The sequence below is a fragment of the Rhinopithecus roxellana genome, chromosome 11 (assembly GCF_007565055.1).
Source record: "Rhinopithecus roxellana isolate Shanxi Qingling chromosome 11, ASM756505v1, whole genome shotgun sequence".
NCBI lineage: Eukaryota > Metazoa > Chordata > Mammalia > Primates > Cercopithecidae > Rhinopithecus > Rhinopithecus roxellana.
In genome coordinates this window covers 40,930,263-40,946,175 of record NC_044559.1, presented here as the reverse complement: position 1 = coordinate 40,946,175, position 15,913 = coordinate 40,930,263, and the positions used below count along the sequence as shown (strand labels likewise).

The following is a 15,913-nucleotide window of genomic DNA, read 5'->3' as shown; positions in this document are numbered from 1 at the left end:
AATAGCCTTATGAGTGACATCCTACATTCCATTTATTGAAGCGCTGAATAAAAAATATTGTTCCTGGCCAGGCACGGTGACTCACACCTGTAATCCCAGCACTTTGGGAGGCCAAGGCAGGCAGATCACTTGAGTTCAGGAGTTCGAGACCAGCCTGGCCAACATAGTGAAACCCTGTCTCTACTAAAAATACAAAAATTCGGCCAGGCGCGGTGGCTCAAGCCTGTAATCCCAGCACTTTGGGAGGCCGAGACGGGCGGATCACGAGGTCAGGAGATCGAGACCATCCTGGCTAACACGGTGAAACCCCGTCTCTACTAAAAAATACAAAAAAACTAGCCGGGCGAGGTGGCGGGCGCCTGTAATCCCAGCCACTTGGGAGGCTGAGGCAGGAGAATGGCGTGAACCCGGGAGGCGGAGCTTGCAGTGAGCTGAGATCCGGCCATTGCACTCCAGCCTGGGCGACAGAGTGAGACTCCCTCTCAAAAAAAAAAAAAAAAAAAAAAAAATACAAAAATTAGCCAGGCTTGGTGGCACACACCTGTAATCTCAGCTACTCAGGAGGCTGAGGCACGAGAGTCGCTTGAACCCAGGAGGCAGAGGTTGCAATGAGCCGAGATCACACCGCTGCACTCCAACCTGGGCAACACAGTAAGACTCCATCCAAAAAAAAAAAAAAACACTGTTCTTGAAAAATGGAATAAATGCATTATTTCATGATATGTCTTAACAAGCCTGAAGTCTGTGTGATGTTAACACTTTAGAATGAGAGGCCACTTTCTGTTCTTTAAGGAGATGTACAGGTGGAAATATTCTTGGCTTGGACTGTAATTTTGTTTTCTAAGGTGCATATTATTTTTGTATCTGTGCAATTGATGTCTCTCTAAATTGAAACTTTATTGTCTCTCCGCAGGGATGCCTCTGCGCTGCTGGATCCGATGGAGTGCACGGACACAGCAGAGGAGCAGAGAGTACACAGTCCTCCTGCTTCATTAGTGCCGAGAATTCATGTGATCTTAGCCCAGAAGTTGCAACACATCAACCCGTTATTGCCTGCCTGCCTTAACAAAGAGGAGAGCAAAACCTGTAAGTGTAAGTGTTACAGCCTAGTGAACTATCGACTGTTAGCCTCAGTGTGTGTCTAGAGCTGCCTGTAACATGCTCATAGTGGAATTAAGAGTCAGGTCTTCATTCCTCACAATCTCTCTCTTATTGCCCCATTTTTCTCTTACATTAATTCTCTTCATTGAAACGAGGACAAAAAAGAAGTATACGAGGCTGGGTGCAGTGGCTCACGCCTGCAATCTCAGCACTTTGGGAGGCCGAGGTGGGTGGATCACCTGAGGTCAGGAGTTCGAGACCAGCCTGGCCAATATAGTGAAACCCCATCTCTACTAAAAATACAAAATTAGCCAGGTGTGGTGGCATGTGCCTGTAATCCCAGCTACTCGGAAGGCTGAGGCAGGAGAATCACTTGAACCAGAGGCAGAGGTTGCGGTCAGCCGAGATGGCGCCATTGCACTCCAGGCTGGGCAAAAAGGAACAAAACTCAGTCTCAAAAGAAAAAAAAAAGGAGGATGCAAACTGTCTTATTTTTAAGATCAGTGTCACTTACTGATATGTTAAGCTTTACTTACTGTCTACTGAATTGTTGCGCTTTGCCCACGTAGTTATTTTTCACCTAAGACACTTGAGAGGAACTGGTGTGTGTGTCCTGACTCAGGTCTCCTTTTCTCCTTCAGTTGTTTCAAGTTTCATGTCCGAATTGTCTCCAGTCAGAGCAGAACTTCTTGGGTTCCTCACTCATGCCCTTCTAGGGGATAGTTTGGCTGCTGAATACCTAATATTACATCTCATCTCCACAGTGTAAGTGCTGTATCCTGGTGGGAATTAGGGGAGTTTGGTGTGTGTAGAAGTGGAAGAGCGGGGATATTGCTGGTGTAATTTGTGTGTTTTCCTTATTGGGCTTCATCAGATGGTTTTTATCTTTTCAGTGTAACAACTGTTAAACCAAATCACAGACAAATTCCTTTTCTCACAGTTTTACTGTGAGAAATTTAGCATTTTGATTATGTCCCCTTAAATTTTAGAGCCAAAATCAGATAAAGCAGTAGTCCCCAACCTTTTTGGCACCAAGGACCCGTTTCATGGAAGACCATTTTTCCATGGACCAGAGTGGGGATGGTTTCAGGATGAAACTGTTCCACCTCAGATCATCAGGCACTAGTTAGATTCTCATAAGGAACACACAAATGTGCAGTTCACAGTAGGGTTCGCGCTCCTGTGAGAGTCTGATGCCACTGCTGATCTGACAGGAGATGGAGCTCAGGCAGTAATGCCCGTTCGCCCACCCCTCACCTCCTGCGTTGTGGCGCGGTTCCTAAGGGGTCCTGGTCCACGGCCTGGGCGTGGGGGACCCCTGAGATAAAGGACCTGGCTGATGAGTAAAATGAGCTGTTTTATCCTTTTTGCATTCTGAACACTCTGTTTATACATCCCAAGGCACGACGTCATGTGCACATTTAACGTGGACATTGACACTAGCACTGCATCCCTTGACTCCACTGTATTTGTTTTCTGATTTTAAAATTAGTGTGGACCTTTGACAGGTTACAAGAACATAAAGAGGAAAATGCACATCATTTGTAATTTCACCACTTAGAACCTCTGTTACCCTTTTGGTTCACGTTCATTGGTTTTTGTTTACATACGTATACATCCCTGCATAGATCTTAGTTATACTCTAAGCACAGATCCGTGTCTTGTTTTCAGCAGTTGATATATATTAAACATTTTCCCATCATAATGCTTCATGAACTTTGTAGTGGCTGCAAAGTATTTCACTATGCAGTTGTACCATACTGTAACCATTTCCCTAAATGTTCAGGTTTTCCTAGCTTTTCTCTATTACAAAGTTGCAGGAAACATCTTTGTGCTGTAAATCTTATCTTTTCTCAGATCATTCTGTGACAGTAGTACATAATGGTTGAGAGCACAGACTCTGTAACCAGACTATCCGGATTCATATCCCAGTTCTGGCAGCTTCCGGCTAGATGAGTATGTTGCTTATTATCATCTCTGTGCCTCAGATTTCTCATCTGTAAAGCAAAGACAGCAGTACCTACCTCTGAATGGTTAGGGGTTAAATGAGGAAGCATTTACGTACTCAGAACAGTCTCTGGCACATGACCAGCAGCACTTACATACAAATATTGGCTATTACTTTTATTGCTGTTATTCTGATAAAATAACTAGTCAGAATATTCTGGTTTATTTTTAATGACAATATTAAGCTAATTTTTCTACTCTTTGCTTTTCAATAGAAATCAGGAAATCACTTCAGCATCTTACTGATTGATTTCTTTCTTTTCTAGATATACAAGAAGAGATGTCCTTCCACTAGGAAAATTTACAGTTAATTTGAGTGGTTGCCCACGGAATAGTACCTTCACGGAACACTTGTATCGAATTATTCAACATCTTGTTCCAGCAGTAAGATGAATATAAATATGTATTATAAACCTAAGCACACTTAACAAATCCATCTCTTTCATTCACCTCAAATATTTAACTTAGAGTTTTTAATAGAGCTTATTTAAGGGGAAACAAAGCCTGCCAAGTTACGTAATTTAAAACGTACTTTCCCCTAAAAGTTTCACTTTTTTTTTGTTTTTGCCTAAGCACAAATTTCTGTAAGTCTAACAATTAACACAATTGCAGTAACTCCCTTAAAATTACACTCTGTTGATACCAATTTGTCCAATTTGGTATCCTTTTTGTACACTAAAGTCTTAAATCTAAATAAACTCTAAATTATAGGAGCATAATTCTTTTAGTTGAGGTAATAAAGTTCTTTATCTCCATTGCCTCAATTTTAATTCCTGTTTGGAAAGTTGAGCCCACTTTATTTGCCAGGGTATTTGGAATGCAGTACTTGTGTGGTGGTAGGATCTTGGGAACGGGAATTGCTTCTGATCGGTTGTGTGACTGAAAATACTGATCACTTCTTTGAAAACTGAAGAAGGTCCACTAGATCCTTATTGAACCAAATGTATTGAGTGTCTCAGTGCTAGCACTTATCCAGGCCCTCAAGAAGCAGACGTGGACCAGAGTACACCAGCAGTTCTCAGTCTCCTTAGACTCACTTTACACTCTGAAAAATGTATTAGTACTCAAAGAGCTGTTTTTCATGTTATGATTATATTTATCATTAACTTACCAAACTAGATGATGAAGCAAATACATCTATTAAACATAAAAAATTACATATAAATATTTTTATAAAAACTTTTCCCAAGCCAAAAATGATTAGTGATAAAAGTGACATTGTTTTACATTCTTGCAAATCTCTTTAATGTCTGGATTAATAGGAGACAATGGATGCTTGTATCTTCTTCGGCCTTCAGTCTGTTGTAATCTCAGGTTTTGATTGAAGTATGTGAAGGAAAGCTGACCTCACACAGATGGAAAAGTAGTTGGTAAAGGAAGGATGGTTTCGATAGCCTTTGCAGATAACTGGGTGGTGGTCTTTGATACTAGACCAAAACTGTCCACATGACATTTTCTTAAAGATAGTTAAGTGTGGAATCTGAAATCCTATTCGTAAACTTTCCATAGTCTGCTATGGTAAAATTCATTAGTCTCATATATTGAAAGGATCTTTTATCCATGCATGATTTTAACCTGATTGACCCCGTAAAAGGGTTTAAGCAATTCCCTGGGAGTTGTTGGGACCACATTTTGAGAATTATTGAAACAGTCAGATCCTTTGCCCTCACAGAGTTTAATTTAGGTAGAAGACCAACAAACAAATTAATACATGGTAGGTCATTTAACCACCCCTAAGCTCCCCTTGTTTTCTTAGAATCACTGAGATAACAAAACTCCTCTAAATTTTTGCAATATATCTTACCTCTTCCTTGACAGCCTTCCCCCACCATACCCTCTTCTCCATCCCTGCCACATTGTTTCAGGCTGGAGGGGTGGAAGAATGGATTGGTGTATGAGGCAGAGCACAGAGGGTGTTGGGAATGGTGGCTCAGGAGCTAGAGGAGGAGCTAGAGGGTCACTTTCTCGTTACACTGAGCGAGAAGGTGCACGCATCCTGGAGGCACCTCCCGAGAGCTGCAGCAGGTGCCCCACAGCTCAGTGTGCTCTGCTCCTTGATTTTTCTCTGAAAAGTTTGTTCAAAAATGTCTATGATGAATCAATATAATTTTAACTCAAAGAATATAGAGGAAAATTAAGCTTTTCTCTACCTGTCTTGAAAAATAAATTAACATTTTCTTTTTGCTAGCTAGCATGTGTTAGGTGAAAGAGGTTAGGCTTTGGGGTATTTAATATTTGTATGTCAGTTATCTACCATTTGTTTCCTTGGTTAAATAAAAATTGATTTTCTTATTTATTTATTTATTTATTTATTTATTTATTTATTTATTTATTTATTTTTGAGACGGAGTCTCTCTCTGTTTCCCAGGCTGGAGTGCAGTGGCCAGATCTCAGCTCACTGCAGGCTCCGCCTCCCGGGTTTATGTCATTCTCCTGCCTCAACCTCCCAAGTAGCTGGGACTACAGGTGCCCGCCACCTCGCCAGGCTAATTTTTTTTGTATTTTAGTAGAGACGGGGTTTCACCGTGTTAGCCTGGATGGTCTCGATCTCCTGACCTCGTGATCCGCCCATCTCAGCCTCCCAAAGTGCTGGGATTACAGGCTTGAGCCACCGTGCCTGGCCAAAAAAAAAATTGATTTTCAAGAATATTGAACAAGACATTTGAAAATAAAGCAGCTCATAGAATGGATGAAATTCAAATGTAAGATCTAGATACTATTTTTGCTTCTAGAGTTCAAGAAACCATATCACTACTCCCTTAGAAATGTGTAAGATCACTTTTTCCATATGAAACACAATGTTTAATTCTAAGTACATATTTTCTTAAAACGGAAACTTAAATTCTTGTTCACTAAAAAATTTCTTTTTGCAGTCTTTTCGTCTACAGATGACTATAGAGAACATGAACCATTTGAAATTCATTCCCCACAAAGACTACACAGCCAATCGCTTGGTCAGTGGGCTCCTCCAGCTGCCCAGCAATACTTCCCTTGTCATTGATGAGACTCTCCTGGAACAGGGGCAGCTGGATACCCCAGGTACGTACATAGATGTTTCCCTTCCATTTCTGACTTCCTTTCCACTAAAGCCAGATCTAGGAATAACTTTTAGAAGAGTATCTATGGACAAAGACAAATTCACATTTAACAAATAACATAAGATAAAGGCTTGGCATATGAATTTGATTAAAGCATGTTATAAACTAAATTAAATTGTATATACCAACTCTGTTTTGCCATGGTATTCTGAAAGTAGTATAACAGAACAAATACTATATATATAATGTTATCATATATCTTCTATCTAATATATATTTTATATAATGTATTTTATATATTTATAATGGAGCAATAATATAAAGGGTAGTAATATAATGGAGTACAATAGAACAGATACTATATATGTTATGTATCATATATCTTCTAATATATAATATATATTATATATACATATTTATATGTTTTATAATTTATAATAAAAATAACTATATGGAGCAATAATATATAAAATATATATAAATAATGTGTAATTAATAATAAAATAATACATAATATGTATATTATTTATAATGGAGCAATAATATAAAGGGTAGTATTAATATAAAGGAGCAGTAATATAAAGGGTAGTATTAGATGTTGAGGGTGATAAGGGTTCTTTGGTGAAAAGTTTTATTGCGTCAGCAGATGGTTGGAGCCATATGTATGGGCCTACAATGTTGGGTTCTTTGTGTAGTTGTATATAACCTAAAATTTTTCATTCAGTGAGTGTAAGGAACGGTAGACACAGGGTCTCACTGTGTTGCCCAGCTGATCTTGAATTCCTGGGCTCAAGGGATCCTCCTGCCTTGGCCTCCCACAGTGCTGGGATTATAGGTGTGAGCCACTGCACCTGCCCCAAATAGCTTTTTAAAAAACTGAAATGGGAGGAAGCTGATCTAATAGATTTTTTTTTTTTTGAGACAGACTCTTGCCCTGTTGCCCAGGCTGGAGTGCAGTGGTGTAATCTTGGCTCACTGCAAGCTCCAACTCCCAGGTTCACGCCATTCTCCTGCCTCAGCCTCCCAAGTAGCTGGGACTACAGGCGCCTGCCACCATGCCTGGCTAATTATTTTTTAACCTCCCATTGTAAAGTTTTTAAACGTTTTTCAGAGAATGTCTGAAAAATAATAGATCAAATGGTTTGCACTAACCTCAGTTATGGAATATATTATAAAATCACAAGAAAGCAGATTGTTTACCAGTGCTTAAATGAAGACAGTTAAGAATACACTGCTGGTGATCAGCTCAAGAGGTAAAGGTAGAAGAAAAAATGAGGTAGACTGGGCACATTTAAGGCAAAGGGGAATATAGAATCTGTAAAATTCACTAGGCTGATCTATGTATGAAAGTAGTTTTAGTGTTTCCTTATTTTAGCCCTGTAAATACACCATTTAGAAATAACCGTACTTGCTTGGGAACTACTTTATGTCTAGGTGCATACCAGATGCTAGGTATTAGATTTGTGGGGGGATCCCCTGGCCCCAGAAAGTTCTACCTTGACCAAGAGTGTTGTAAGCCTACACACTTCATGATGTTTAGCTTAGTAAATTGGACAGCGCCTCATACCCTTTATTAAAAGCGGTAGAAACTTCATGGCTTATCATTGGTGTCAGCAAAACTGATTTGTTGAGATGATTAAAGTCAAATGACCGAAAGTGTTTTCCTGCCTTCATAGGTGTTCATAATGTGACTGCCCTGAGCAACCTCATAACGTGGCAGAAGGTGGATTATGACTTCAGCTACCATCAGATGGAATTCCCCTGCAATATCAACGTTCTCATTACTTCGGAGGGGAGGTCACTCCTCCCGGTACGATGAGTCATTTTTAAATGGAGGGAGGTTGACATGGGAAAGATACCTACATTTTTGCTGTTTCTTGGTACTGCTTATTAGTAAATTACATTTGTTGTAAAAACTGTGACTGCTGATCATTAAGGGAACTGAGTATTTTGCACTGCCATGGATGAAAACCTTACATCTACCAAGCTCAGATATCAGCAAGTCACGAGACCAACAAGGCTGTTGGCAGCAGAAACACCCACATCGAAGCATAGCAAGATTGCCTGATTTTAACCTCCAGACTTCTGTTCTTGCTGCCTTTGACCCATTGTTTTCTGCTAATCTTATGTGAAAAATATATATATATATATATTTTTTGAGACGGAGTCTCGCTGTGTCGCCCAGGCTGGAGTGCAGTGGCGCGATCTCGGCTCACTGCAAGCTCCGCCTCCCGGGTTTCCGCCATTCTCCCGCCTCAGCCTCCGAGTAGCTGGGACTATAGGCGCCCGCCACCGCCCCCGGCTAGTTTTTTGTATTTTTAGTAGAGACGGGGTTTCACCGTGTTAGCCAGGAGGGTCTCGATCTCCTGACCTCGTGATCCACCCGCCTCGGCCTCCCAAAGTGCTGGGATTACAGGCTTGAGCTACCGCGCCCGGCCAAAAATATTTTAGAGTTCCTTTGAAAATGTCCTTGGTCACTTGGTAGTTATTTTCATGCTTTACAATGAAATGCTCTGGTATGTCCTCAGAGTGGCTGGTAAAGAGCGCTTTTAATTCTGAGGATGATGGGAAATGCTCCCGGTTGTCAAATGGTTTATAGTCTCTCTATAATAGTATTCACCTGTGATTGATGAGAAACAGTCTTTGACTAAGAATGAAATGGCTCAAGGATATGTTCTCTGTGTGCAAGTGTGATAGACCTTTTTAATTAGCTGCTTTTTAGAGGTTGGCTACATTTTTGTGTGCTTACTGATACCATTGAGGAAACATAAGTAACCAAGAAAAAGCTAACTTTCATAATTATTTCTGAGGTAGTTATAAAGCATGTAAAGTAATACTAAAAATAGATTCTCGCTGGGTGCAATGGCTCACACCTATAATCCTAACACTTTGGGAGGCCAAGGCAGGTGGATTGCGTGAGCCCAGGACTTTGAGGCCAGCCTGGACGATGTGACAAAACTTGTCTCTACAAAATTTCAAAAATTAGCCAGGCGCGGTGGCGTGCACCTGTGGTGCCACTACTAAGCAGGCTGAGGTGGGAGGATCGCTTGAGCCTGGGAGGCAGGTTGCAGTGAGCTCTGATCACACCACTGCACTCCAGCCTGGGCGACTGAGCAAAACCCTGTCTTGCACACATACACACACACACACACACACAAAATTATTCCCTCCCCCTAAATAATAAATGGTATTTTCTAATTCCTATAGGGGCTGACAGAGATGATGCATCTTTCTTTAAAAATGTAGATTTAATTTAGGAACTCAGAAAATACAGTGTACTTCTTCTCTTTTCAGGCAGACTGCCAGATTCATTTACAGCCCCAGCTAATTCCACCAAACATGGAAGAGTACATGAACAGCCTTCTCTCAGCGGTGCTGCCTTCCGTGCTGAACAAATTCCGCATTTATCTAACCCTTTTGAGATTCTTGGAATATAGCATATCTGATGAAATAACTAAGGTATGTCTAGGTTAAAATAAAGGATTTTCCTGTGTTGAATTGCAGTATGCAGCCAATTTACATTTGCCATAATTACTGATGAGGTGATTTTGCTATTTGTTTTCTGTCATGTCTTTTTTTATTCCTCTGTTACTCCATTATTGTCTTTTTGTTTGAAATAGATATTTTCCAGTGTCCCATTTTAATCCCTTGAAGTTTCTTGAAGTTACTTTCTTAGTGGCTGCCCTGGGGGGATAAACTTAACATGTTAGTATAATCATCTATTAAGGATTAATGCCAGTTTGTTTATTTTTAATTAAAAAAATTTTGTGTGGCTAATGCCAGTTTAATTATAATATACAAAGACTTTGCCCCTTTATAATTCCGTTCCTTCTCCTCTCCCTTGTGCTGCTATCATATAGTTACCTCTCTATACATTGTATGTACATCAACACCTTTAGAATTACTGCTTTTGCAGTTGTCCAATTTTAGAGAAAAAAGTTAGAAACAGAAAAGACTTCTGTACTGTTTTTTCTATTTGCCTATGCAGTCACTTTTACCAGCAACCTTTATTTCCTCATGTGGGTTCATGTTACTGCCTAGTATCTTTTCATTTCAGCTCGAAGAACTGCCTTTAGTGTTTCTTGCATGGCAGGTCTACTTGTGCAAATTCCTTTTTTTTTTTTTTTTTTTTTTTTTTGAGACAGGGTCTCGCTCTGTCACCCAGGCTAGAGTGCAGTGTTGTGATCGTGGCTCACTGCAGCCTCAACCCCGCCCCAGGCTCAAGCGATCCTCCCACTTCAGCCTCCCGAGTAGTTGGGACCACAGGCATGTGCCACTGTGCCCAGCTAATTCTTTGATATATGTGTGTGTGTGTGGAGATAGGGGTCTCCTTGTGTTGCCCAGGCTAGTCTCAGACTCCTGGGTTCAGCTGATTCTTTGATTTGTGTGTGTTTGTGTGTGTGTGTGGAGATAGGGGTCTCCTTGTGTTGCCCAGGCTAGTCTCGGACTCCTGGGTTCAAGTGATCCTCTCTCCTTGGCCTCCCAAAATTCTGGGATTAGAGGTGTGAGTGACCACGCCCAGCCCTCTTTTAAGTTTTTATCTGGGAATGTCTTAATCCTTAAGGCTAGTTTTGCTGGATGTAGAATTCTTGGTTTATAGTCTGTCTCATCATTTCGAATATGTCCTCCCACCACTTTCTGGCCTCTGGTTTCTACTGAGAATCCAGCTAGTTTCTGATGAGGATCCTTTGTACACACTGAGTCATTTTTCTGTCACTGCTTTCAAGATTCTCTGGCTTTTGACAGTTTTGACTATGATGTGTCTGTGTGTAGATCTCTGAGTTTATCCTACATGGAGTTTGTTGTGCTTCTTGGAGGTGCAGAATAATTCACATTTTGGGGAAGTTTTCAACAAATTTGGGAAGGTTTTGGCTATGTTTCTTTCTGCATCATTTCTCTCTCCTCTCCTTCTGGACACCCCCACTATGTATCTGATGGTGCATTTAATGGTATCCCACAGGTCTTCAAGCCTCTGTTCATTTTTCCTCATTCTTTTTTTGTTCTTAGACTAATCTCAGTGAACTTATCTTCAAGTTTAGTGATTTTCTTCTGCCTGATCAAATCTGAGTACCTCTATAGAGAATTTTTACTATATTTTCAACTCCAGAAATTTTACTTCCTTCTAAAAAATTATTTCTCTTTTTATTGATACTATTTGGTGATTCTCATATTTTCCTGAAGTTCTTTTTATGTGGTTTCCTTTAGTTCTTTGAATGTTTAAAATAGCCAATTTAGAGTCTTTTTGTCTAATGTTTGAGTTTCCTCTGGGACAGTTTCTACTGACTCCCTTATCCCCAAAGTGTGAGCCATACCTTCTGGTTTCTTTGTACTTTTTTGTTGAAAACCAGACATTTTATTTGGTCAGTGGGGTCTCACTCTGTCACCCAGGCTGGAATAGTAAGTAGCACAACCACAGCTCACTGCAGCCGTAAACTCCTGGGCTCAAGTGATCCTCTTGCCTCAGTAGCTGGGATCATAAGTGTGCGCCACCATGCCCAAAGTTTTTTGTGTTTTCTTTTCTTTGTGGTGATGAGGTATTGCTTTATTACCCAGGCTGATCAACTCCTGGCTTCAAGTAGTCCTCCCACCTTGGCCTCCCAGTGTGTTGGGATTACAGGCGTGAGCCACCACACCTAGCCACAACCAGACATTTTAAATTATATATTATGACAACTCTGCCTGGGAAGTTAGACTCTGGAAATTAAACCTCCCTAGGGTTTATTGTTGTTGCTATTTGCTACTGTTGGTAGGTTGTTTAGTAACTTTTTTGACTAATCTATAGAGTCTGTATCTTTGTCACATGTGGGCACTGAAGTCTCTGCTCTGTTAGTTTTGTGGTTAATGATTGGAAAGAAATTTCCTTAAATGCCAGGAAGTAGTCAGTCTCTCAGTCTAAGGGTGAATAATAATCATAAATAAAAATAAAAATTGGGGCAACCCTTCAACACTTAGACATAAAATTTACAAGCCTGCCTTAGCCTTCATTTCCTGCTTGCACAGAGCCTCCAGGTTATCCAGAGGTGGGAGTTTAAGGTCTCTGAGCATGTCTGCAGCCTTCCGAGTTCCTAGGAGTTATAGACGTGAGGTTTTCAGAGCCCTCTGTGGACATCTCATTTCTCAGCTAGCTTTTCTGTTTTAAGGGTTTGGGTTAGTCTGTTGTTTGCCACAACTGTTACCCAGTGTCTCAGGTAGCTAAGGTGATTGATTGATAATTTCTTCTGATTGTTTTTGATAAATGCCCTGGGGAAAGAGGTAGTTCATAGTAGACAGGCTTCCACTCACATTAAATAAAGACAACCTTGCAAATGGGTCCTTCCAGGGAGCCACCGGACAGGTGGTCAGATGACAGTTCTCCAGGAATGGCACTTTGAAGGAGCCCTAGCCCTGTTCTCTCTCCGGTGGCTGCCAGGCTGTTGGTTTTCGAAGAAGCTATTAATTACCGCCTGGAGGGGAAGGGGTTGGAATATAGGAGTAGGACACGTTAAAACGCCGCGAGGCTCAACATTCTTACCAGTAATCACCTGGTTTTCTGGCATAAATGCTCTCTGGATTGCTGCAAGTGTGGTTTGACTTCAGTTTTTAAAAAGCTGATTTTGATCAGTGTTAACAGTAGAGAGTTTTCTGCAGTCCCTTCTCTGCCATTTTCACTAACATCACTCCTCCTTTGTTGAAAAGCATTGTTTCCTATGCCAGTTGCGATTTATATGTTTGCTTGACCTTAAATGAATCTGAGTTTCATTATTTTGTTTTCTTCATCAGCAGCAGCATTTATGTATATGCTTTGGTACTTTCACCTATATTGCCTCCTTTGTCTAAGAGGCTGACATCCACCTTATTATATCAGTCAAGGAACCACGTTCATTTTCTCTTCCTTACAAAAATGCACATCATTTACCTTTACTCTTTTGATAAAGGCAGTTGAAGATGACTTTGTGGAAATGCGGAAGAATGACCCTCAGAGCATCACTGCTGATGATCTTCACCAGCTGCTCGTGGTGGCTCGGTAAGTGGCGCATGTGCATCGTTTTTTCAGTAAGCTTGTGTATGTAAGTCTTCTGAGTTATTCAGCAATAACTGAGGCAGACTTCTAAAAACGGAAATGAACTTTGCCTTTTAAAAACGCTCTTATGAAAGGGCTCATTGAGGGGGAATCGAGTTTGGCTGGTGATCTCTTCAGTGGAACAGGCGTGCTGCTTGTTCTCTAAGCTTCAAAGAGTGAGCCACCCTCCAATTCTGACTCTTCAACACTTTCTTTGTAGAAGCCTGACTTGGCTATTGACGTGTGTGTAACTGCCAGACGGTCTTGTCTCCTAACATGGTCTGTGTTTTCACCAAGTATTCCTAGGTCTTAAAAAAATTTAAAACTTACTTTCCCAGCTCTAGACTTAAATTTGTTTCCGTGTTTCCAACCAGGTGTCTGTCTCTCAGTGCTGGTCAGACAACGCTGTCAAGAGAACGATGGCTGAGAGCAAAGCAGCTAGAGTCTTTAAGAAGAACGAGGCTTCAGCAGCAGAAATGTGTGAATGGAAATGAACTTTAAAGATCTGATGCCTATGAAGAGTAATGGGCAAATTGTAGCCACATGATTGTAAAATTCAGATGTTCATTTATACCACATTGTTTTATAGGTAATTTCTATCACAAACCAATGACATTTCCTGAAATCAAGCCTGGTAACATCTGATGTTTATATGATATTCAGTAAGGACTTTTACCTTACTGATTTCATGGAGCTTTTGAAGTTTGTTTTATAATTATATAAATTAGTAATGATGTAAAAAAAAGTATTTGATATTAAAAGTTTAATATTGATAATGTTGCTGATTATACCTTTTCCTTAGCTTCAGCTGAGTCATAGGCCAGACTGTTGAAATGCTGAAATGAAGAAAGTTGTTGCAATTTCAAAGTCAGAGGTATCATGCTTCGGATTCCTTAAGTTTTCCAGTTCTCTGGTTTTCCAGTTCACAGTGGGTTGGGTTGGGTTGGGTTGGGGTGCACCCAGTAGTCCATCTTTGGGGAACTGAGGTGTATTTGCCATTGATTCACATGACTACGTAAAATTCTGTACTGTCATTTCCCAGATGTTTGGCCACAGAAACTTTTTCCCACTTAACATTTGTCAACAGCCTGCAAAACTAGACTTGTACATGGCAGGGGTTCCCAGACTTCTGTATTTTATGGACCAGTAGTAATACTTCCAAAAATCTGGGGGACTATAAGGTTGCCAATCTACCTTGCCAAGTAATTTGAATAAATCAGTGTTATCACCATTTTTTTCATACAAGGACAATCTCTGAATAAAGAGTCCTTTAAATGGAATGAATGTAGCTTTTGGGGGCAAAAGAAACTGAGACACTACATTGTCTATCTTCTCCTATCCCGGTGCATTTGAGAACCATGCATAAGGGAATTCTGTGCTACAAAGCTGTGTCCAAATATGAAAACAAAACAGTAAGCTTAAAAACCAATACCTCCTTTAGAAAGTTTTTATTTTCTTAATGTCATGTAGTTGCTTTGATTCTATTGGATTTTTGGCATTTTATGTAGGTTCATCCGTTGGTTCCAAGTATGTTAGATCAGCTAACATCTGCTACTCCAGTAACAGCCTCATACAGCTGCAGGTAGGTTTTCTCCAGACCAATTAGTTTCAATAGAGCAAACTAACAGACTATAGTAGCATGGTTATGGCAACCAGAATCTTCAGAAAGGTTAGGACGTTATTTTTTAAGCTGGCAATGGTATGAAGTAACTTTCCTAGTTGGAGACAGATAAAGGATCGCTTACATTTTTTCCTATAAGGCCTAAATTGACATTGTTAACCAAGGAAACAGGGTCAGCCTTGAAAAATCACAGAATTCATTGTACCTAATAACTGAAGTAAAAATTACTAGTTGTTCAACTTTTCCTAAACGCAAATCTATTTTTATAAACTAATGTAAATAATGTTTATATTAGAGTTTAACTGGTTTTCATTTTTATAACTGGTAGACTAGACCTTCCTTAAACTTTTAGAAATAAAATGAAGGCTTAACCTGGATTTGTGAGGATAAAATACATTTTCTTTAACTGTCCTACAGCAAAGTAGATTAGTCACCATGTGTTTTTTGTGCCAATGTAAACTGTAATTTACCAAAGAAAAATACATACATTGCTTGGTCTTGCAGAAAAGTTCCCTTGAAAGAATCTTTCCAATAAATAAAACTTCCCAAATTACCAGTACCTTGGGCTGTTTTTCATGAATGATAAGATTCACCATCCCATGTGATCTGTGTGGGAAAAGGCCATGTCCTCCTGGTGGAAGACATGAGAGAGGTGAACTGAAGTGGAAAAGGTGGTGCAAGAGGGACCTTCCTGCTCAAGGCCCACCCAGGCAGCGGAATGGAGTGCAGCGCTTGGCTGCAGAAATCCTTTGTCCCTCACCTATATACACATGGACAGTCAAGTTTGTTGCTCTAATGTAAGGCGCAGCGTTAACCCTGTATGGCCAGGAAACTGAGTAGACTCCTGTGTAACCCTGCGTGGAACTTTGCCTTCTTAAAATAACTTTTCAAAAATCTCTTTCAAAACTGTTTCTGTGGAGTTTAAACATGTATTTTATTACCTAATGTTGGGTTGTATTTTCTCCCATGTTGGGAACCCTTAATATTTTCAGTACCCGGAAGAAAAGTTGGTAGAAGAAAGCATTCAGTTTTGAATGTTTGGATTTAAAGTATAGTTTCTGATCCATTTTACTTTTTAAATCATGAGTATACTTCAAAGGAGTAAAA

The 15,913-nt window shown here is 40.2% G+C and overlaps 1 protein-coding gene across 2 annotated transcripts in view; it reads left to right on the top strand.

The window, feature by feature from the left end:
- Window positions 1-15,365, top strand: part of MCMBP (minichromosome maintenance complex binding protein) — a 46,388-nt gene extending 31,023 nt beyond the window's left edge. The window contains exons 9-16 of one of the 2 annotated variants that reach the window (XM_010375986.2): window positions 914-1,086; window positions 1,743-1,866; window positions 3,375-3,492; window positions 5,982-6,147; window positions 7,823-7,956; window positions 9,441-9,605; window positions 13,061-13,149; window positions 13,560-15,365. In XM_010375986.2, the coding sequence (XP_010374288.1) occupies window positions 914-1,086; window positions 1,743-1,866; window positions 3,375-3,492; window positions 5,982-6,147; window positions 7,823-7,956; window positions 9,441-9,605; window positions 13,061-13,149; window positions 13,560-13,686 (1,096 nt within the window). In that variant the 3' untranslated portion in view covers window positions 13,687-15,365. Of the gene's footprint in view, window positions 1-913; window positions 1,093-1,742; window positions 1,867-3,374; window positions 3,493-5,981; window positions 6,148-7,822; window positions 7,957-9,440; window positions 9,606-13,060; window positions 13,150-13,559 lie in introns of both variants that reach the window. The other variant, XM_010375985.2, reaches the window with a different exon arrangement.
- Window positions 15,366-15,913: the final 548 nt, after the last annotated feature.